Source organism: Myodes glareolus, chromosome 1 (genome assembly GCF_982192425.1).
Source record: "Myodes glareolus chromosome 1, mMyoGla1.1, whole genome shotgun sequence".
In the NCBI taxonomy this organism is placed as follows: domain Eukaryota; kingdom Metazoa; phylum Chordata; class Mammalia; order Rodentia; family Cricetidae; genus Myodes; species Myodes glareolus.
Window position 1 is genome coordinate 98451388 of NC_142026.1, and position 25253 is coordinate 98476640.

At 40.0% G+C, this 25253-nt stretch overlaps 1 protein-coding gene across 2 annotated transcripts in view; it reads right to left on the reverse strand.

Annotated features, from left to right (window-relative positions):
• Man1a1 (mannosidase alpha class 1A member 1) overlaps positions 1-25253 on the reverse strand; it is a 177325-nt gene that overhangs the window by 55453 nt on the left and 96619 nt on the right. For both annotated transcript variants that reach the window (XM_085690066.2, XM_048425311.3), the window contains exon 6: positions 20511-20605. In XM_085690066.2, the coding sequence (XP_085546192.2) occupies positions 20511-20605 (95 nt within the window). The remainder of the gene's footprint in view (positions 1-20510; positions 20606-25253) is intronic.

Genomic DNA, 25253 nt, shown 5'->3' on the forward strand with positions numbered 1-25253 from the left:
AACAGCTGCAGGAATCCCAATATTATATGTTTAGCTAAAATTACTTGATTTGTATGTGCATGCATGCTTATTAAAGAGTTACAATACTAGAGGTGATAATGTTCCACTTGAAGAGAGTGTAACAAAAACTCTAGTCTCAGGCGTGCGAAATTTCCTTTCTAGTCATTAGTCAGGAGAGTTCAAAGTGACCGCAAAATAATATGGACCACTGTGGTGCCTTTGGTTGCCTCTCAGAATTTATTCTGAAGACACCACACATGTCGGACACAGGATTGGAAGACTTGATCTGCAGCTGATCTGGAAGTTTCTCTGAGGATGTGCTTTCATAGTATCTGAAGGCTGCATTCAAGCTGCCAAGGGAATGAAGTAATTAATGGTCCTACCTAGGCGTGACACTTTGAAATCAGAAAGGACCCAAAGGGCAAGCTATCCTCAAAGCTGCAATCGTGGCAATTATAACTTGAAAGTAACCAACAGCTATAATTGGACTGAAGGTCTGATCAATAGGAGGGAATCCATGGCTGGTACTCTCAATGTCACCAACAATCTGCGACTGGCCAGGCCACAGAACCTAGAGGAGAACCTGTTACTGATACCACATCCTCACACAAGCGGCACCCTCTAAGTGCATCCTTACACACAAGTGTAACTGTCACCCCTTATCAGGGAAGCTTCTTTCTGCAGCAGACACACATCACCGCGGAAAGCCACAGCTAGTCAAGATGTATGGGATCACCGACCATGCTCAGCCCCAAACGAAACATCTACAACACAATCCTTACACCTAAGGCTCAGGGACAATAGTGGGGGGGGGAGCAGAGAGACTGTTACGACCCAGACAGCCAAGACATCTACTTTGAGACTATTTCAAATATTTATGAAAGAGAACACAGCCATGGACTCTCAACAATATTGTTGCTTAAACAAAACCCAAATAATGACACTAGTTGACATCCCGATGTGGATGGGGGAGTCTTAGAAGGTCCCACTCCTCAGTGAAGGAACAGGGAAAATACTTATTTCTCTAATTGATTATTAAGTACCAACTGGTCAAGCCTAGGAACATATACATATAAGTAGCACTAAATGGATTTAGCATGTTATATTTATATATTTATTCATATAGACATAGAATAAAAATAATGAACAAAAAAGAGATCTTGGATTTGAGGGGGAAATGGAGCGCTGAAGGGAGGGAGATTATGTAAATACATATATGAAGCTAAAGACATCATGGAGTAAATATAGACAAAAAAGTGGAAAAACAAAAGTAACTGTTGAAAAACTATGAAAAGAATCTCTTACTTTCTTAGTCATGAAGTTACTACAAACTGAGAATCTAAACAACTTTCTAAAAGCAATAGAGAATGGCATATTAAATTCTTTGCATAGATACAAGTGGTGTACATACTCATCAATGAAGATGGAATTAAACATAAATGACATAGTTACTCATCAATGAAGATGGCTTTAAGGTTTTATAAACTGTAAGCCTCATTAAGAAAACAAAAGAGTATAAGAATAAGTATACACACCTTCTTTTACATGTGTTATGTATGTACAATTATACCTTTGTCCCTATCACACTCCCATGTTCCATGTTTTTATATCGGCCAACTGTAAACCTGATTTTTTAAAAAAGGAGTTTGAATATAAGCAAAAATGTAAGAGTCTGCAAAGGGAACTCTTTGAGATTATTCTATTTTCCATATTACTTAGTATATAGAATTCTCATTAGTATATAAAAAATGACTTACCTCCAAATTATTTCTAAATACATCTGGGCAAGTCCTGTATTCTTAGGACAATATGGTCACTCAGATGACTATTTGGAAGGACATATAACAGCACTCATCCAAATTAATGATTATCGAAGAGCATCCAGGAGTCAGGGAATGCAAATCAGTACGCTACCTGCTGTTCTGGACAAAACAGTCTTCACAGCGAAGGCAGCGTGGCAAGGCCTGTCTGAGACATTAACACAGAGGCCATAATTCCCAGAGACTGGGATATGCACAGTGCAAGTTCTAAACTAAACCAAACCCAAGAACAGCCAACGAAACCATGACTGGAGTATTTATTACTTAAAACACCGAATTTCAGGTAACAGTTCCAAGACTGTACCCTGGGTCACAAGGCCCTTATACTTCCATGGGTTCTACTTATGTAGTTTCTTATCTGGGTGAACACTCAAGGACTCTTAGCACAATAAGAAAAAGAAAATAATGGTTCTTCAAAATTTTTCCAGTGTTAAAATTTTTTTTGGGGGGGGGCTTTCATACAAAGAAATTTACCTGCAGTTTAAAAACAAAGACAAGAGACATACATTGTAAGCAGTGGGAAGTGGTTGTGACTGAGGGGGAAATTTCCATAATGTTATCACTTTTATCATTCCAGATATACTGCTGGATAAAAGACTCATGGTTAAACATTCTTATTTCCCACCCAGTCATTTGATTAAAATGCTTGCATGCTAACAAATTATCAAGATCAGTTTGCAAAAAATCGGTCTATCTTCATTTTTAAAGAAGTTCTCATTTATATTTGAGGTGAACAAAATATTTTGATATCACACACACACACACACACACACACACACTGAAATGGTTACTAGAGTCAGGTCAATTAACAAATTCATCATCTTACATAGTGAACATTAGTCTGTATGTGCATGCGTGCACACAAATACATGCGACTGAAATGGAGAGAGAGGAGAAACTGGCAGCCGGCAGATGGTTTCCACAGCTTTTGCTCATGTGCAGAGCTGACTTGATAGAGGTTGAGTTGGGGCAATGAAAGGGAGATGAGAAAGAAGCCTGATTATGAGACGTATCAAAACATTATAAAGATGTAGTGCACAGGATTTGATGACACACTGGATGCCAGGGGAAAGTATTTAAAGATGACCTCAGGGGTACGGAACTAAGGTATTGGTACAGGAAAGGATCCGTCAGGGAGGGACTGAAATTGGTGTGGGGGCTAAAATGATGCCCAGGACTTTCAGTAGGCTAGGTTTAGAAGTGACTTCAGTTGCAGCTGGATCTAAAGACTTAATTCACTAGCAAAAACAGCACTAAAGCTCGGAATAAGGAGTGTCAAGATCTCACACATGGTAGAGAGATCCGTGGTGCCTTTGCTTCCAAGGTGTTAAGCTGGTGCAGCAGAAGACTCCCTATGTTCCCCCACTTCTTGAGTCTACCCTGATTTGAAGTGCACACCAGCTACTCCTTACACTGGTTAGCCACGCTCCAGAGTTGCATTAAGATATGTGTCACTGCCTTCCCATTGCTTGCAGCCACAGTTTTTCACTGCTGCTCAGAGGTAGCAATGACCAACTAGATACGAAACAGTCTGGGTACACACTACTGAACTGAACCAAGAGAGCATCCTGGTCTGGTGAGAGACATTATGAAGCTGCCCAAGGAGACAGATGCCAGAACTTTACCCAGTAAGCCACAGCCTCATGGCGATACACAGATGACTAAAAATGGGTTAATTTAAGATATAAGAGCTAGCTAGGAATATGCCGAGTCATAGGCCATACAACGTTGTAGTTAATAAAGTTTCTGTGTGATTATTTGCGCCTGGGTGACATGGGAAACGAATGAGCAGTCTCCGTTTATATCAGGAAAATAAGGAGGATGAGTGCACTAGCCATGATTGCAGATGCAAGCAGAGAGGGGAAATTCCTTGGAAGTGGCAAAGCCCTCTAAGGTTTAATGCCAAAGTAAGAAGGGAAAGTTGTTCTAGACAGAATAACAGAAATATACAGAAAAAAATGAACTTATGACAACATTGAGAAAATGCAGAGATTTGTCTGTCAGAAGGATAGATTATATAGTATTTTTGCCAGGTAACTCTGATTTCATAAATAAGGCACCAACAAAACACTGAAGGTGAGACATGAAAGTGATAAATTCTTTTAAAAACAATTTGATAGTCTGGAACTTCGAGAACTGGCTTAGAAACCAGCAGCAGGAAGAAGTATTTGTTGAAATAAACCATAATGAGGGTCTGTGACAGTCAACTCTATGTGTTGACTGGTCTGGGTTGAGATACCCAGGTAGTCAAGTATTGCTGGCTGTATCTTGAGAGTGTTCTTTTTCTTGAGGTGATCAAAATTAGAATTTGATACCCTCTCATCTGCTGGGTGAGCAGCACCCAGCTCTCTGAGGGCATGGATAGAACAAATGTGTACACAAAGGGTGAATACAGTTCAGCTAGGACATCTACCTTTTCCTGCCCATGGACGTTGGAGCTCCTGATTTTCAGTCTTTGAACTGCTCTTACCGCACAATGGCTCCCTTGGTTCTCAGGCCTTCAGAGTCAATCTGAGTTGCAGCACCCACCCATTTCCTGGGTCTCAAGCTTGGCCCGGGAAGATGGTAGAACTTCTTGGTCCCCATAGTGGGATGCGCCAATTCTCACAATTAATCTTTTCTCCCATGTATTTCTGTTTCTCATCCTTTCCCCTACCTCTGGATGGATATCAAAGGGAAGCCTGGGAGCCGTGGGCTAGCAAGAAACAGTGAAGAACCAGCCAGAGAGAAAAGAATGTGGCAGAGGGAAGATGGCCCATAGGGCAAGTTTTCAGGAGGATACGAGTATGTGCGGAGGGCCTTTCGGGAAAAATAAGGGTTGGCCATAAACAACCTTTTTGAGGAAAGCGGACAGAACAGAAGTGATGTGTACAACTCAGGACTCACGGATGAGAGTCGCTGAGATGTCTCATGGGGGACAGCTCACAGATGAGTGTGTACAGAAGGCAAGGGTGAGGAAGGCCAAGGAGAGACCATGAGGAACAGGAACCTCGAGGAGTGGGCAGAGTAGGGAGAAGGTCAGCTGAACACAGGTGGGGCCTGGAAGGAAGTCATGGAACTTTAGAGAAATGTGTTTCCCTCCATCACAAAGACGCCTCCTGAATATAGCTTCAAAATGTGTTCACTTTTCACAAATGGGGAGGCAGGAGCGAAGAAAGGGAGTTACAAAGACTGCACGGGGGAAGGAAACCTAGTTCTACAGATGACGTCTACAAAGACTTAGGTTTACTTATTTCAGAAGAGAGATTGAAGAGATTTTCATACCCTTATCATTTTTATAAAGAAAGATGCTATAAAAAAAAAAAGCTTCCCGTTCTTTAAAGAAAAAAGATTTACTTGTGTGTGTGCATGTGCCTATGTGTGGATACTTGAGTGCAGATGCCATTGGAAATCAGGGGCACGGAATCTCCATGGAGTTTGAGTTAGAGGTGGTTGTAGACCAATTGTGGTTGTTGGGAACTGAACTCTGGTCCTGTGCAAGAGCAGCACATTGTTTTAATTGCTGAGCCACCTCTCTCTCAACTCAAGTATACACTCTGTAAATCTATATTTGCTTTTAGCTTTAAATAATGGGAATGGGCATAACCAAAGCTAACGGCCATAGCAGCAATCCTTAGGGTTGCTGATGAAATTTACCTCTGTGTGTTATGTAGATCTCAGTTGGATCTGTGGAAAACCTTTCATAATCGGCAAAGTGCTTAACTATGAATAGAGTGGTTGCAGACAGACACTTGGAGAGGCCCGCAGTCCCAGGGAAGCACAGAGATGGTTTTCCTTCCAGCTTCTCCCAGTGGGAAGTCAAAAGGTACAGAATGAATTTAGTTCCAACTCTTCTAGAACGGGACATTTATTTCTCCACCAGTTTATATTAAATTAACAGGACCTTAGAAAGCCTTCGAATACTGTGGAGAACAGCGGAATCAGGAATTAGCACTGGCTGTCTGATGCCTGTGGCTTGAGCACCTACCACCCTTTCCCCTTTACACTCATTGTCTTAGGATCAACAGAGCAAGAAATGTATTCACAGTGCCAAGGGACCCAGGTACTACCGCCATCTTTTAGGAAACTTACAAAGTAAATAAACAATTCTTAAAGAATATTCCACACAGGGCTATTCTCATTATGTGGATTCTATCTCTTAAACTTCTAATATAAATATGAAGTGAGTGCTTACAAATCAGATTAGGAGTTTGATTCTTTAACTGTAGCAAAAACCTTGGTCGCTAGCACCAACTTCGCTGTTGTTTTAAAAACATCACTTGGCACATGCATCCTTCACCATTTTTTTTGACTCTGCAGCACTATTTAAATGGTGTGTGTTTAGCTCTTTCTGGGCTATTTCCAATTATAACAACACAAGAAAGAATCTTTGTCTAATTACCAACTTTTACGAGCACACCACCATGGATGTTCCACTTCAAAGAGGAGAAAACAGAGGCAAGTCAAAGAGAATGTGGCACCAGATTATTTAGTCTTGTAATATTTACATCAAGTTAAAAGTAATTGAGGACTTTCTTCTAAGCCAATTAAGGAAGAGTTCTCAAGAGTAATCTAAACAAGATCAAAGGCCACTTAACATAATGAGACAATGTAGCCATTACAGAGCGCCAAGTGATGAGAAACTGGTCCCGACTCAAAGGTAAATGACATTTCGGATATTTACTGTTTGTGGCAGGAGCCTTTGAAGCCAAGGGCAAGACTTTTCATTAGAGTACAAGGAGAAATTATCAAAGCTGCTATTTCTGAATTTTTTATCTAAAAGTAAGAAAAAGAAAACCTTCATTAAATGAAATATTCAGATACACATGGCTCTTGTCCGTCGGTGAGTCTGTGAGTCCGAGAGGCGACATAAAGAGATGATGCCACGGGAAGTGGGCAACACGCGACAGCTTTCCGTGACCTCTGATGTTCGGTGCTTTGTGTCCTGCTTAAACCAACAGACAGCAGAACACTTACAGCACCCGTGCTTCCCCAAGAGCAGGAAGCTGGCCCGGATGATGCTCGCTTGTCATAGGGAGAACTTCTGAATCGAGAATGGCCACATCACAGTAATGGTCTCCTCGCCAGGCAGTGGTGGTGCGGCATTTAATCCCGGTACTCGGGAGGCAGAGACAGGCAGAGCTCTGAGAGCCAGCCTGGTCTACAGAGTGAGTTCAAGGGCAGTCAGGGCTACATAAAAACACCAAATCTTGAAAAACAAAACAAAACAGCAAACAAAAGTGTCCTTAAGTTTGCTCATGCTTTCCTTCCTTCCTTCCTTCCTTCCTTCCTTCCTTCCTTCCTTCCTTCCTTCCTTCCTTCCTTCCTTCCTCCCTCCCTCCCTCCCTCTCTCCCTCCCTCCCTCTCTCCCTCCCTCTCTCCCTCCCTCCCTCTCTCTCTCTCTCTCTCTCTCTTTCTTCCTTTCTTATGGCTGCTGGTAAGCAGCTTAGTTTGAAAAGAAGGAAAGAAAAAGGAGAAAAATACATCTGCCCTTTCAAGTAAAAGCTGCAATTTTGTATGAATAAAATAAAAGGCCATTGAGGAAATGGGTCTAAGAAAAGGATACTTGGAAACCAGGTGCTTATGAGACTGTTTTGTGAGGTAGTTCATTTATTTTTGTAAACGTATTTGTGTTAGGTTCAAAAATAGAAATTTCTGCCTTGTGTTTTCAGAGGCAGTATTTCAGGGCTTCCTGATTTCATGAAAACTGTGTGTGTATGTGTATATGCATAGGTATTTATTATAATTATATACACAAACCACTGGCCCATTAATTTACAGACCGAACAGTATCAGGAGTGAAACTTCCTAGCAATATAGTCAAGAAAATTCTTTGTGTAACTGGAAAAATAAATCATTTGAAAGTGTACGTGTTTTAGGGAAGTCTGGCAGAGCGCCATTTTCCTTGTGCATTTGTGTGCTTTCTGTGTGTTTACGGGTGTGGGTGTAAGTGTGCATGCGAAGGCCAGAGGTCTGCAGCAGGTGTGTCTTCCGGCTTACTTCCTGGGGCAGCGTCTGTCACTGAACCTGCAGTTCAGCGACTTGGTTAGACAGGCTGGCCAGCCAGGTCCAGAGCTCTCTCTGCCTCCCCAGCACTGGGGTTACAGGTGTGCACCACTGCACCTGGCTTTTTTGCACCTGGTATCGGGTTTTCCTATTGCAAGAGTCATGATGGTGTGGCCAGCATTTTATCAATTAAACCATCCCCCAACTCTTCACCCTCCCTCCCCTTTAAAAATAGAAGAAAAAGGCCCATCAGTCTGTCTGTCCCAGACAAAGCAGGAAAGAGGAGGTGGGACTGAGTGACTTAGAATGAGAAGCCGACGCCCCGTCTTATCATCAGGTCCTTTTTGAACTTTTTACCACACATAAAGGCAAAATAGCTCACTCTACTGACATACTCTTGCGTCTGTTCTGCTTGGGACAGAGGTTAAAGTCCTGTTGTGAAATAAGCAACAGAAAATCACCACGACAACCAAACATTTAAAAAAGAATGCCCTCTCTAAACCCATTCTCACCAGACAAGGTCCTCACTGAAATCATTCTTAATACAGGTTATAAACATCTGTTGCTTCAGCTACTGCTCACCTTTGACCGTTTCACTTTTGAGAGTCTACAGATAATCATGGCCTAGTATAGCACAGTATACAGGCATAGCTCATAAACACAAAGACATATTTGCATTTTTGAGTGAGTACACAAAAATATTTTACTGCTGAGAGAGCTTCTGGAAGAATTCAAAGTCGTCTGCTCCCGGTCTCGATGTATTTGTGGAGTGCCAACCTGCTAGATCCTGCAATTAGCTACAGCAGTTCACACAGAAATAAACAGCTAAATGTGCTCTCCTTAATACATTGCTAGCGTTCTTTTTTTCCCTACTAAATTTAAGAAACACAACTCGATACCTCTCAATATAGGCAATTGCCACATTATTCCTTATTCCAGTCTCATTTCAAAGTATTTTAATAATTTAAAATAATCCTTCTTCAGCTGGGTGGTTTCATTATTCATGTCCTTTTGTTGTCCCAGATGATAACAATTACTCCCAGGCCTTTACAATACTGCCTGGTTTGTGGAGGGCTGTGCGCTATAAGCTGAGTCCATGGAGAACTGCCAGAATTACAAATGTGTGCAGACATCACACACACTTCTTTACACGAGGGGCCAAAGGCAAGGATGATCCCACCCTGCTTTGGGGAAAGCTGAAAGAATGCTAAACTGGCCACAACCATCTGGGGACCTGCACTGTCGATGTGAACTATTCTTGTGGGTGTTAGAGAGCACCCTTCCCATACCCTGCTGGCCCCCTTCATGTTAAATTTCAAGGTCCTGTGGGAAATATTCTTCCGGTCAAACTGACACGACATATCAATCCTACATCCCCAAAGAGGAAACCCACAGCTTAGAGAATGGCCTGTGATGACACTTTCAAAATATTCAATAAAACAGCATCTTCTATATGGCTTTAGTGTGTTTTGATTTATGCTGCTGGCCTTTCTGCTGGCCTTTCTTTCTGCTGATCTTACTTAAGTACAATCAGCAGCATTATGGGAACTGGCACTGTCAAATATTTTAAAATTATGGAAAATCTGCAACTGACAATTCATTAATTTTCCGATGTCCACTTGCAGAGTGCCTGCCAGGTACAAAAAGGTACCGAATTGACGTATCTCGGGGATAGAAAAGAAGAAGACCACACAGGTCACGAAAGGGCAGAGCAAGAGTCCTCCCAAGAACCTGCAACAGTTTATCCAAGAAACAAGCAGGACCTCTGACAAAGAGCTGGGCAAGCAGATTCCGTGACGTCTGAATAAACACATGTAATCATAGCTTAAGAGAAACAAATAAATGCATGCTGCTTCTGTAACTTCCCCCACAGCTGTTAGAAATGGCATGCACCTTAAGCTGGCTTATGGAATTTTGATTGTACTTCCCGGGGTGTGTTTGGAGGGGGAAGAACAGATTTATTCCTAGATTTTGGACAACTGTTCGCTGATAAAGCCATTACAGTAATTGCACTGGATCTGTTTATTAATTTGTCACAATTAAGTCAATACGAGCTTTACTAATGTCCTATTACTTGATTAGTTTTGAAAGTGATTATCTTAAGAACTCAACTTAATTGGAAGCCTCTCAATTTACAAGGTACATTAAACTCTCAGTTGCATCTTAAAATTATTCAACACATGCAGGTCAATTACCAGTAATCACTGTTTTGTACAAATGTCCCATAAAATCTATGACATGGTATGACAAAGAGGGAGAGCGCAGCTTAATTAATAATCTTAAGCTCCTACTGACATTTTCAGGATAAAAGGGCAATATGAGCATTCACAAGAGTCTTTCTGAACGGGGTCCGCTACTCAAAACTGCAGAAAGGGACATGCGCAACTCGTCACCTCACAGATGAAGATAATTTGTCCTGATTGCAAAATCACCAGCTCGCTCCGCCTGTACCCATGCCCAGCTGCACGCCGATGATTTCCAAATTCGTAAATTACAATTCATTCTTGGGACTGCCCCCATTACTTTTCCTTCTCTAGCTAATCAGAGACCGCTATCAATTATCGCTCCTCCCATTTTCTAGAATGGATCGACTGAAGTGTTCGGTGCACAAACAGGAGACACTGTGCAGTTGATGCACCAGCGAGACAGGGAGGCCTTCAAAAATTATTGGCTAAGTCTGGGTATTTTATATAGTGTTTTCAACCTCCACTCAAAGACTGAGTGCATTCTGTTGATTATTTACAACGATTCACAATCGTAAGGGCTGATAAAGTACCTTTGTGCCTGGTGTAATTTTCAATTGTCTTTTTAAACTCCTTCACAAACTTTTACACTTGATTAATTGGATATCTGAAAGGCCTGCCCCACACTAACAATCGAGTCTTGAGATCAATCATAGGAAAATTGGCTATTAGCTCATTAAAAACCCGGGGAAGCCAGTTCCTTGAAAAGTGGACTCCCTTGTTGCTCTGCAAAGGCACAGGATGGATTTATCTGTTGTGACTTGTCCCTAATCTAAGCTCCACACACAGCACAAATTGAAAAGTGCCAGGGCTGATTTGCTAGCAGTTGTATAAATGCGTGAACAGAGTGAACCAAGCTGAAGTTGTGAAATATTAGCTCTGTGCATTTAAACACTACTGAGTTCCTGGTACCCAAGCATACATGAACGTCATGATCTGACACACGGCAACGTAACTATTTAACTACTATGAGAAAGGAACTGACCACACTTAACAATCCACTCCGCTGTGTTTTGAAATAAGGTTCTCTGTGCCTGACACTGGAGAGTAAAGTAGGCTTCTGTAGTTGGCTCCTGCCCTTCAGTTCAGAAAGTAAGTACTTTCTGAAGGGGTTTAAGTCAGCTGGATACCACCTGTGATAAATTTTTACACTTAAGTACTCATATTTATCCTTAAAATGAGTACTTCCTTATGGCTGTACATAAAATACCTAAAAACATCTAATTCGTGGTTGAATGCACCACCAGCTAAGGCACTGCATTCAGATGGCAATGTTTCTGCCCCTGTGGTCCTAGAAGCACAGCAAGTGTCTGTGAGGGTGGGAGTTTGGTCAGGAGGGAGGCTGGGGTGCAGACGGACTGAGCATCTTCAAGCGTGTGCTCACTGGCAGATAGGGTCAGCTTCTTCCACTGGAGAATAAAGACACTTTAAAATCTATTTACCTGTGTCAACTTCAATTATGACAGAGGTGGGAAGAAAGCAATGCTTATGCATCCTGAGGCTCTTCAGCTCCCCACTGCTTCACCCTGGGGGAGCAGCAGGACCAAAGCATCCTGTGCTCAGACTGTGAGTTCTTTACTTTTTTATAAAGGAGACTGCACACAAACCACACTGAAAGCACGTGCTCCTATTCTTACCACCCACCGTAATAGATAAGAGTCTTTAGTTTGGTTAAGCTTCTGAATGCATGGCAGAGATCTAAGGGTTCAAAGATCAATGAGAGGATTAGCTATTCTCAGAGAGATCTTGGTCCCCTTCTCACCTGGTGGGAGGAGGGACCTCTTCTCTTTGGGTCCTCCTTCTGCATTCCTTACTGCTGCTAATGAAGCCTGAAGCCCCAGCTATGTTTTTCTGGAAGTGGCTTTGCTATTAAAGAGTTACCCTGAAGTTCTTAATTAAATTTAATTAAAAATAACTTTCCTTTTGTTCTATGCCAGTAAGGGTCAAATTTCATTTTGTCTTTACATATAACTAAAAAATCAAAAAGGAGAAAGAAAAAAGAAAGGCAAACAAGCAAAGTATGGGAGGAGCACAAGTAAAATCTACGGTTTTTAAAAAACAACCAGTATTTGAAGTTAACTTTTCTTTTCTTTGAAAAGCAACAAACTGCTTAGGGGCAAATGGAAACTTTGCAGAAATACTAACAGAAGCAATCCAGAAGATGGCACCTCCCCTCAAACAGTGCAGATGGCCACCTTGAGAAGTTAGGTTCTAAGAGCTGCTGAGGCTTATGGACTTTTCACCATAAGGACTGCTTTCAGAGTCTCATCCTGGACCAACAACAGCTTCTGAATCAGACTGAACATGGTTAGAAAAGCAGGTTACCAAACCTAACTAAACGCCATTGCACCATAAAGCGGGCACAGGGGATGCAGCGCCCGAACAAGCTCTCCAAGCCACAAGCACTGTGAAGTTTGAAAAGTTTGGTTCTACTAAAGTTGGTTTTTACACACTCATTTTCTGGTATTTGTATATTCAATAATTAAATTGACTGCCAATGAATAAAGAAAAAAAATTGAAAGGCAGCTGAGATAGGAAACAAAGCTATTCTTTGAGACCTTAGCTGAATATTGGAATGCCCTTAAGCACTGGGCCCTTACCCTAAATTGACTTAAACAGATGGGACAGAAGATGATGGAGACAAAGCTTAAAATTTTTCCAAGATATCGTAAAGATGGAAGCTGAGAGTCAGTGGCATAAAGTGACTATAGTTATGTAGTCAGAGGCTGCTGGTTCATTCCTGGCTGCTCAGACCTGAAATAATTACACAAAACTGTATTAATTAAAACACCATTTGGCCTATCACTTAAGCATACTGCTAGCTAGCTCTTATATCTTAAATTAACCCATTTCTATTATTTTATATTTTACCACAAGGTTGTGGCGTACTGGCAAAGTTTTGGCTGTTGCTGGTGAGACGTCTGTCTCTTGTGGCAACTACATGGCTTTTCCTTGACTCTGCCTTCTTTCCTCCCCTATCTGCTTGGAATTCTCATGTTGCTCTATTCTGCTAAGTCATTGGCTGAAACAGCTTTATTTATTAACCAATAAAAGCAACACACAGACGGAAAAACTTCCCACACCATAGTTAGACAGCAGAATTAGCATAACCTAAGAACTGGGAAACAGGTCTATGTGAATATTGACGACTATAACACACACCTTCTCAGCAATTTGGTTCGTAGCACAGTAATTAGGCAACAGATAGTGTGTTGGGCCTGGGCAAAGAGCATAACACTTATTTCCTTAAATTAACTTTGAATTAGCAGTGCTAATTAATAGAAACAGAAAATTAAAAAAGCAAATAAGAATTTAGGTAATAGCTTCAAGCCTTGATCTCATGTATTAGACCTAAAATAACAATAAAAATTATTAAGAGCTTGAGCATGGAGTCGCATGGACAACACAGAGACACTCTTTCTGCATTTCCTGTTAGATCTACCAGCTCCTTTCTTGGCTAAGGGAAGAAGAATGTGCTTCAGAAAGGAGAAATTAGTGCTTAAAAGCCAAAGATTATCATAAGGGATTACTCCCACCAATTTAATTCTGGCTGTCCATTATGGTGCTGTAGAGGAAAAAGAGTCCCTCTGTCCTTCACTTTAGTTTTTCTGTAAGCTTTTTGACTACATGTAAGAACCCCATTAATACATAGTTGATGAATTGGGAAAAAAAGCATTCAAGTCTTTAACTTTTTTTTTGCATAAGGATGAGTCCAACACAAGGACCAAAACAAAATGTTTTATACCTTTCAGAGAGAACAGTAAGATGTAAAGGAGGCAGGGCGATTGAATGTCTCAACTAGGGCAGTCAATTCCAGGGGTTCACTGAGACATCTGGAGAGGAAATACTAGTTGGGGGTAAGGGCCATTACCATGAATTTTAGCTCATTCCAACACCAAATATCATTCTCTGGTAACTAATGCTATCTTTTTCCCATTGAATGTGGAGGGCAGTTCTTCCCAAAAAATTATTGAAGGTTATTGCATATAGGAAAAGACAGGTCAACTGATCCTTCTGTTCCTTGGTAAGTTCAGCTCGAAATAATTAATATGCCAATTCAGTATTTTTTGAAATGATACATCCTTGACCACTTCACTTTATATGCCATTTTTATGTATCCCATTATCCTCAATACTGAGAGTAGGGCCATACATTAGGAATGAATCCAATGTGCGTTTCTTTCATATTACTCTGCAATATTTCTTTTATGTATTAATTGGATTTCCACAAAAATCTTTTGAGTTCAACATTATTGCTGTTATTTTAGATTTAGTTATGAGAATACAAACTTAAGAGAGCTAAGAGAATGGCTCATGTTTTAAAGCCACAGTGATAATGTCAATAAAATACTAGTTCTAACTATGGCCAAGTAGCAGCAAGAAAGAGGTTGTCATTTATTTATTTATTTTTCTCATTTTAGAGATTATTTTTATTTTACAAAATTGTACCTGGTAAAGTAATTCTCTGCTAATTTATAAAAGAAAAAAAAAACTTTAGCCGGGAAAGCAGCTTGGCTGGGAGGGTGCTAGCCTAGTATGCTCCCAACATTGAATAGACTAGGTGTGGTGGTGCTGGGCCACTGGAGAGCTAGGAGGATCAGAAGTTCAAGGTCATTCTTGGGCACATGAGCAATTTGGGGCCTGTTCCATATATGAAACTCTGCCTCAACTGCAAGAGACGAAGAAAAGAATCCCATCAAATGGCTGATAGACTAGTTACTATAGTCAACTAGTCCAGACTTGCTAAGGAGAGACCTTTAGTCTTTTCAGGACCTGCACTACTAGGGAACTCTTCAAATAATATGAAAGTATGGGCCAAGGACTTGCCAATCCTATTCTCACATTAAAACAAGAATGTCTGACTTGCAAGGCTCAGTCAAAGTATTCGAAAGGATTACAGGAAGGCCTGGGAGCTGAGGCTGTGTATAATCCCAACTAAGTCCCACTAAGGGAAAGAAAAACAGCCTCTGAGATGCCCAACTCACATGCAGCCTTCCTGCCCATCACTTCACTTACTACATTCATTTCTCTTCATAGAAACCTCTTTTATAGATCTGAGTTCTGTGACAAGGTTGGGGCGAAACTGGACGTTTTCCTGACCACTATCATAAGTGATTTCCTCCCACCCACCCTCCTCTCCTGTGTCCAGGCAGCTGTGTGTTATGCAGAACCAAACCTTGGTCGTAAGAGCTGTGATATTCTAATTCATGACATCATCACTATGCATACTAGTTTAATGAACTTCAAGCAAGGTTGACTGGCATTTTCTGGAAAATCGCTGTGGCTAAGTGAATTAAATATTTAAAAGACAGAAACCCAGTAATAACAAAATTCAATCTGGGGGAAGATTAGCTCAAAAAAGGAGGTCAGCTTAAAATACTTAGAAACACTCATTCTTCTGGAGTTGGTAGAAGTTGTTTTGGGGCTCCTAAAGACTCCAGAGAACATAAACAAGCACGAACTGTCAGGTCAAGCTTTGTGTTTATACGTGCTTAGATCACTGGTATAAAACATTGCAAGATAATTAAGCAATAAGCTGTCTTTATCAGGAAATCATTAAATCAGCTTGCTCTCCTTCTGCTCAGAAAATATTTATTGATATTGTTAATATCCCGCCTATTTAGTTAAAGTATGGAGCTGTACTCTGCTTCATTTTGAAAACAGTGCTCTTCCTTCAAATCTGACACCAGAAACTTTAAAAAGAAAGGGACTCAAATATAAATAAACATTGAAATACACGCGTCAATGACCAAGTGAAGTCAAACATTTAAAAAAAAATTTAAAGATAATTTAGGCCAGTAAGCAATTTTCTCTAGTTTGTCTGTTAAAATTCCCAAGTAAAATACATAAGCCTTTTTACAACACTCAAGCATTACTCAGTAACTCAGTAAAGGGGTTATCACCATCCATGTAGGATAATCTTTCTTTGTTAGGAAACATTAAGCTATGTATTATTCCTAATTAAGACCATGTTTCAGGCAAAGAAATTAAAAACTTAATTATAATAATATAAACTACAATGCAACTCATAACCAAGTATGTGCTTGGCCAGATAATTAAGATAGTGGGTACATAAAGTTTTATCAAGAGAGGGGGAAACAGGTGAGGGAGCAGTCCCTTGTTTATCATCCTGCAGACTAATGAGACCGACTCTAAAGAGAGAGCAGTCTGGTCCCAGCACATCCCCTGACGGTGAGCAATAAACACACACACTGCAGACAGTCCCACTAACTTAATATACCCACCCCACAAGTGTCGGCTCAGAAAATCCACCAAGAGAAAGAAGTGATGAAACAATATAGCTAAAACAGACTCATTTATCAAGAGAGACAGAATAATTATTAGGAATGCCCAGGCTGCATGTGTGGTGATAGACATGAATAATGGGCACATTAACTACATTATTTTAAATTAAGAACACACTTTAGAAAACCAAAAATCTAATAGAAGTGTTCTCCACACCCCACTTGAATTATGCCTAGAAATAAAGGAGTGGTAAAATGCTTGGTTCCTCAAACCATATAGGTGAGTTTCTGTGGCAAGCTGGAGAAAATTAAACGCACAGGTCCCCCTGCTACCAGTAGTAGCGACATCAGACCTTAAACTTGGACATCTGTCATTACAGAAACTGGGTTATACAAAAATCTAATCTGCTTGCATGACATTGGTTTTCGTTTGGCAGAGGCATTGTGTAACTTACATTGCCACCCTCCACAGCACCACCGGGAGGGACGCATGCTAGTCTGGTCTTCTCTTGCAACACCTAGCTATAAAATGACCACAAGTTACAAAATCACAGTTAAAATGCAGCTCTTGAATAAGAATTTGTTCCAGCTACAAGAAAAGCTGCTGGCTTTTTGCGTTCCTGACACCCCCACCACCGAGTTCTCAAGACAGTATATAAGGAAATTAGGTTCTCTACATATTTTCCAGCTTATACATAAATAACGAAATTCAATTTGTTCTATTGGTATTTTGGCTCCAAATATATAAACCTTCCCAATTCAAAATACTACTTGTTTTAAATTCAATCCAGTAAGCAGTTATCTTTGCTTGGCAAAACTATCCTATATTTATAAATTACAAATGTGAGCGTACAACACCACATACAAAATATATATTCTGCTTTAACTACCGGGATTGAATCCTGAGGGAGTGGGCCTGTCTGTTATCCTCCTCAATAAAACCAAGTGAACAGAAGTAGAAAACCTTTCCAAGATTTAGAACAAAACATCGCCACAGGAAAGACACAAAGAAATACTTATTTTTGACAAAGGAGAAGAAACTAATTATCTTTAGGTGATGACCTGGATATTAGAGGAATGTGTATACGTCACAGCAATAAGTTCACGTTCTGGGGGATGTTGGCAAAAAATAGTATTCCTATTTTAAAACCTGAGAAGTGCTACATTATAACAACACAGCCTTCACTCAATGCTTCCTTCAAGATAGCCCAGGTTGCGCTTCAAAACCAGTCAGCAATGACAAAGTGTCCTCAAAGCACCCCCAACCCTTCCCCCAACTACATACCTTGGGCATTTTACAAATTCTACAAACATTCTCTTGTTTTGAGAAGATAATTAAGAAAATATGGGTTTAACAGACTCAATTCCCCACTTCTCCTTTAAAACATTTACTAGTGGCAGTCTTCAAAAATTAGAAAATTCCCATTGCCAGCCGCCCCCTTTCCTTGAGCCTCACTGTGAAAATATGAATGCAGAGGAAATGCCCACTGGTAAAACAACAGCAAGACTGCTGCAGGTATATGCGAAATGCCATTTTTCCCCTTTCCAAAAATTTTCAGATGAAATTTTAAGCTTTTCAGTTGGAGACTGGGGTCATTTAATGTACTTTAATTAGACAAATGAATATGAAGAATTCTACTATAATTTTGCCAATGCTTATTTTATGATTTTGGGGCATGTCATTGCTATTTGGTACACAGGACTGAGAGTGGATAAAACATTTAATAGCAAAACCAGCAAAAGCTCATCTAAGTTGGCAACAAAGCAAAGCAAAACAAAACAAAAACAAAAGCAACAAAAAATGTCCCTATCAGCTGCCAGGTGATTACATCATTTCCTTTAGTTTAAATGAAAACATTTGGGAATATATAAATGAAAATGATCATTTCTTAAAAACCATATGAAATATAATCCTTGAAGTGATGTCCTAATGTAAAATATTGTTCAAAATAGGGATGGTCTTAGGAAAAATGTGAATGCCCTAGTTAATGAATTCTTGACCATCATAAACACACACACACACACACACACACACACACACACACACACACATTCACAATTTAATAAGTATTCCTTTGTGTACTGAAAAATATTTCCATAGTACACTAAAAATCAATTTCATTAAGAAAAAAAATCTACTTTACTATTAGAAATAAACATGAAATAAAGTTAATAATATTTACAATTATTTCAAGATACATCACAATGTTATAAAATGTTCAACATATGCAACGTAGGCCCATACCCTTCCTGCTAGTTTAAAAAATCTTTGTTTAATTGCAGAAAGCCACAGTATTGGCTCCAATGAGTTTTAGTACAAGTTAGAGTCATCATATACTCCAGGTTCTTAAACCCAAGTCTCAGGTCCTAGGTGGACTCCCATGGAATGATAGGGTTTTGGAAATTGGTATGATTTGATTTTCTAAGGAATATACTTTTTATCAGAAGAGCTCCCCATTGGTTGATCAAATCTTAGTTCGTGAACCTGGGAAGGGTCACCAAAGAACTAGTGAAGTAGCCTACCTTCCAGTTTATAAAATTTATAAAATTTATAAATTTTAAAGAGATGGTTTGAAACAAAATCTTAAAGAAGCTGGAGGGAACCAAGAAGCATGTCTCTTGGCAAGCAATTAGTTTACCACTATGCTCATAACAGCTTCCTCAGAGGACAGGGGAAAGGAAGGAAGGGAAAATGAACTAATGATACAGTGTTTTTGTGACCAGATCTTACTGAAAGTAAGGAAAAAGTATCTTTGTCAGAATGTTAGCTACAAATATCAAGTCTGAAGATACAGGAGGTAACAGAGATGGTCTACATGAGCCAAATACAAAAGGCATCCAAAAGCCAAGCTACTGCAAGCCACGCTCACATGCAGTCTTGTCTGGAGATCTTGCAGAACATGGAATGATAATGCAAGTTCACAGAACCACAGGCTGCACCTCAGGAGCTCTGGTGGGGAAAACAGGTCCTGAGCTATATCTTACTACCTGGTAGAAAAATTTGCTCAATTTAGTACTTAATAATTCTTAATAATACGTAATAATTCAAAGCCCTAGAGTAGGACTTCCCCATCTTTCTGCTGCAACACGCTCAACATACTTCATACTCAGACACAAAGACTCACTTAATGAGTTAGACACAATTTCCAAATTTAGTTGGTAATTTATAAGTGAAAATAAAACACAGAATCTTGGGGTTTTTTTTCTTTTTTTTTTTTTTACTAAAAGAAAATAGGAAACAATTGAATGATGATTAATTTCCATGGTGTTTTCATGATTAAGTTGGGGATATAAAATAAGTAATTATGTGTTGTTCTAGTTCTGTCAAACCGCTCTGTTGGTTCTTGTAGTGTTTCTAAGGTAAATAAAGCATTTCTATGAATATGCATGTATGTGGACATAAACATCTGCCATTTATGTACTGTCTGGTCTGACAGATTGATTACCAATCTCTCTGTGACTCTAGTTCCCTGTGAACAAAACGGAAAATCACTTGGAGTGACTATATTGGGCTCTTCTGAGGGTATATGTGTAACATCTGTAAGAACAGATCACATTTTATGTTGATCATTACAGCTTAAAACAGAATTATTTAATTGATGAAATACTAAAACCACAATGAAAACTCAACTCACTCCCTGGGAGAATGCTAAAAAGTATTTGGCTGGCTTGTTCATTTGTTTTTAATTAATTGAGACAGTATGCCAGTTTTCTCTCTGCAGAGGGGCTGGTTGATCTGTTAACGAACCAGTCCCATTCCCTCTTTACAACTGTGGGCCTGACAGTCTCAGCTGCTCCCAGCCTCATAGACTCAGATACAGCAGCTTTTTTAAAGGTCTGATTAGTCTAAGTGTTATTTCTCTGCAACATCTCCATCTCCAAGAGTTTAAACAAAGTAAATAACCCCAGCGACTTGCTTAAACAAAATGCTTTCCTGACTGCTCTTGGTTATTTATGGAGTGAGACAGTATCACTCAGACAAGAAGGCTGTCAAACAGAGCCAACTACGGCTCAAGTCTGCTTTGCATGGTTCTGTTAGGACGATGGTAAGTCATCCAAGGTCATAGAACACTGAAGGGGTAAGAGCTTCCAACACAGTTCTAAGACACTCAGTTGTCACTCGCTGTCAGCAAAGTGTGCATGTAATTAACCATCTCACGAGGCCACAGTCTCAGATATTCCACCTTAAAGTATGTTGTTGAAAATGAAGACTTTTACCTTTTCATATTCAGCAATGCCCAAGGTATTCCAGAGGGAGTATGAAATGCAGGTAGCAATTTTACCCCAAGTTCCACTGCTTTCTTTCGAAATATCTGAAAAGTTAAACAATTAAGTAAGCTACTATTGCATGTAAAACACAATGCTCTCCACTATTATCCATTTTTAGCACTTTACAACTCATCTGAAATCACAATGAGTAGAGCTGAACTGGTCCAGGGGCCAACGCCCTGGGGGTTCTTATGCACTACCTTAGATATACCTTAATAGGAGGGAGTGAGCACAGCACGATTCAGACATGTGTGTCTCACGTCCTCAGTCTTAATTTCTAGTTTGAGTCTGCTGTTTTGGGCCTTTGGAAGCATCGTAGACAATCCAGATACTTTCTATGTGCATGCCAGGAGGCGAACTCCCTGGTTTTGGATAACATTTCTTAGATTGAGAACTTGGTGGTCTACTCTAGACATGGTTTCTTCCTGGGGCAGAGGGAAAAAAGAAATTTTAGAAAGACACAATCTATATGTTATCTGAGCCCTTGTGGGTTTTAACTTTCTATGATATTGAAGGAAACAGGTAAAAGTAAATTAGGTATAGATTCTGTCCACAGTGTAATAGGAAGATGATTCCCATAAATACTTAGAACACAGATAAAATAACAGGTGGGGATGGCTAAATCTGACAGGAGTTCAGCTCAGTCATCAAGGCTGTATGGCGGAGGTGGCCTTTAGATGAATGGCTAGGACACCGACCTGGGGCTAATGAGAGAATGGAGAGAGGTATTAAAGGTGGACATGGTCCTCCCCTGCGGGATCAGTCTATCACAGCTGGATGTACGATGAGCCTGCAGGATAAATAGTGTCCCTTGTCTGACCAAATGGGTACAATGGCAGGCAGGGTGGTATCCACAGTCTAGGTCAAAATCATAGAGCAGCGTACACTCAAGAGTAAGATTTTTTTGTTGTTGTTAAAATAACGAAATGTTTGGAAGCAAATTTGGTTGGACTGTGCTTAAAAAAGGTCAGTTGAGATGACATTTGTTCTGTCGGTTGTTCAAATCAAAGTACCGGCAGATTCACTGAAGGAGGGCCAGCTACCACTTTCCCTGTAGCAGTTACGGCACTAATCTTGTACCTTCAAACTGTATGACGTCATCTGGTGTACTGCTCGTTCCTACTTCCTCCTCAACATGGAGGACGATGGCAAAGCCCTTCCTCCACCTGTGTGTGAGCATTGGGTACAGGGCTTGTCCAGAAGTCCTATGTGTATTTCCCAGGGAGAATGGTTCCTCACAATTCCTATCCCATGACCTGAGTCTCTCTAAAGAGAGACCCAAGGACTTGGGTTCCAGAAGGGATGGTGACCTAGTCATTCTAACATGGAGACCCTCACACAAACTCTACCCTTTCAGAGTCTAAGTTTCATTTAATAAGAAAAGTTAGAAATGAGTTTCAATCAACTGAGCAATCAACTGAGGTAAACTGATATATATTGTATATAAAAAACCATATATTTGTGGTATATAGAAAGAATAAATAGAGGCCTTTTGACATACAAATTATCAATTGTCATCAAAGGAGATAATTTCCTGCATCGATAGTGTATGGAAAGAAGATAATAATAATGATGATGATGATGATGATAATAATAATAATAATAATAATACCCATGGCTCAATTTCTCCTTCCCATTCTCTGTCTTACCCTGAGAATTCGAGGCTGTCTTCTACGGTAAGGATTTATGCCTGGCCATCTGTGGACTTTCTGGTTCCCACCCAACTTTTAAAACTGTTAATTAACTCCTTTTCAAGACAGTTACATAAGATAGAAAGCAAACTATGCAATTAAAACACCATCTTGGATATAAGCATATGGCGTGTAAGCTAGAGACCCAGGCTTTGAAGGCACAGTGCCTGTGTTTGAATCTCTGCTGTACTGCTGCAAGTTGATTCATCTTGGCCCCATTGCTTAATCTCTCTGTGCCCAAGATTTCTTACCTAGAAAATGCAGATACCAGCAGCATTTGCTTTTGGAAAGTTATGGAGAGGAATAAAACAAGTTATTATGTTTATGAACCTTAGAGCAAATAGTGCTCACTCCCTAGGTTAGGTGTGGCTTTGATGATCATAATAACATACATCTCCAAGGACTTTGCATAGTTATACTCTGAGGCTATTTCCTGATATAATTTTGTTTCGGTTCGAATTATACTCCCCCACCTCCAAGGCTTAATTATGAGCTCAAGAGCTCAGCCCCACGTTCTCATTACCTAATCGCATTCCCATCCTCTTCCCATTCTTTGTCCAGCTCCTCTCTTCTACTCCTAGAACAGATCACAGTTTGGGTATCTTGCTGTTTTCTGAAATTTAATCTGTCCCACACTGAGTTAGTAATTGAATATCCCAGATAAACTTGCCTAGTTCCATCACTGATGATGTAGAGCGAATCTCTTGGACTTGGTGTTTGATTTGCCAACCTTCAGTCCCCACCAGGTGTACTAGGGTTAATTCTGACATGTCCTGTGCATAGCTCACCTGCAGATTAGTATAGGGCATGTTCTCACCACCAGGTAAAATAAAAAAGATGATTATAAAAAGTTTTCCTATCCTAGCCTTCAGACTTTCTCATTTACATTAAGCTGTATAATTTTAACTTTTTATTTATTTATTTATTTATTTATTTATTTATTTATTTTGCCTAAGAAGCCGTAATGATTTTGGCTGTCCTACTCTCTTTGTAACAGCTCATATGAATCAGGCCTGTCAATCATCTTTGTTCCCTCAAAGACTGCTCTGGCTGTAGCTTGTGAGACTTCATAGTCACAGATTCCTGTGCAGGGTCTGACAGTATCACAGTTTTGTTTAACCAGTTTTCTCATTTTACTGCCTCCTTGGAACCCATCAAATCCATTCATTCTCCAAGGCCCAAGTCAATTCTCAACTCCAAGATCTTTGCCTTCCATGAACGCCAACTTTGACAGCTTATATTGCACAATGAGATGTTTGCAAAGGCATGAAATAGATCTCTAAATGTTTTCCTGTACTTTCATGTCACCTAATAATTTTCCCTTCTTTCTGAAAGTTAGATTTTATTTTTCCTTCACTTCTTGTTTTAGTCAATCCAGAATAACTATTTGCATGTAAATTTGTTAATATCACCGCATCATTCAAACAGAGAAAGATAGTTTTAGGGGGCTGGAGAGATGGCTCAGCAGTTAAGAACACTGGCTGTTCTTCTAGAGGGTTCAATTCCCTAGCACCCACATGGCAGCTCACAACTGTTTGTAACTCCTGTTGCACGGAATCTGACAGCCTCACCCAGAAATACATGCAGGCAAAACAACAATGGACATAAAACATAATAATAAAAAGGAAAGATAGTTTGTTCTCAGTTAATGGATAGGAAAGTCGTGACTCTCCAGCTCAATTGTTGGTCTTCATGGGGACTGCTCTCTGAAGGTCCAGCTTATTCTTATCTTTGGGAATCTATTTGAACATCCCTCTCAAGAGAGTTCTTCCAAATGGCTCTCCACCCAAGTTGCGCATATTCCTTCAGTATTATCACATTATCTTGTATGCTTCTGTACCTACTTATCACATTACAATTACTTATTTACTTATTTGCTTTCTGATTTGTTGTTTTGACAACCCAACTAGATATCAATATAAGAAAAGAACGGGCTAATATAAAACAAAACACAATTCAACACCACACCAGCAAGCCAGAAGCTGGAATTCAAAAGGCTCATTTAATAAATGAATGACTGAATCAAAGGTTAATTCACAAGTCTGAGACACAGTGATAAGACATCACTGACTTTACAGTGTTTGCAATGTGGGTCAGCACACTTCACCAGTTTGCTATTTTTATCAAATAATTTATCTCAGGAATTCTGGAGTCTCAACCCTGGGTGTAATTAGGGGCAAATAGAAAAACAGTTTTGGAGAAAAAAAATTGACTCTCCCATTGATGTTTTAGGTAATAAATGTGCTCAATTTCAATTCTCATTGTTATTTTCTAATATTTAATTTTTTATTTTAAAATTTATTTCTATGTGTATGGGCACTTTGCTTGCATTCTATACGTGTACTACATATGGACAGTGCTGTTTGCATGCTGGAAGAAGGTGACAAATCCCCTGGAACTGGAGTTACAAACAATTGTGGGTTGACACGTGGGTGCTGAGAATCAGATCCAGGTCTTCTTAAAGAACAGCCAGTGCCCTGAACTGCTGATTCATCTCTCTAGTCCTTCTCTTATTGTTTGAAGAAAGGGTATTTGGAAAAAGAGTAGACTCGAGAAGAGAACATCTTTCTCCCCCATCATGATGTGCACATAATAAAACTAGCTTATAAAATTAACACTGCTAAGACAGTGGAGGAGAAACATCACAAATCATTCTAAAAGGCAATTAAGCTCCAAGTAACCCATCTTGGATGATGTGCTAAGCCTCAAATTATTACAAAAGCACACTAGATAGAACTCTGTTGGTCCTTCAAGGGGCACAGCATGATGGCAGGAAGAGGGCTGGTGCCAAGTACCTGGCGTCCAGGGCTGCCCTGCTCCTGCTTCAGTCAGTGTCTGGCTTGATTTCCCCAATATAACAAGAGAGTTGGCTGACAGATTTTGTGTTTCATCATTAGGAGAAAGTATTGCATAGAAGTTACTAAACTAGAACTAAAGTATACCTGACCGTGTGTGTGTGTGTGCGTGTGTGTGTGTGTGTGTGTGTGTGTGTAAACGAGAA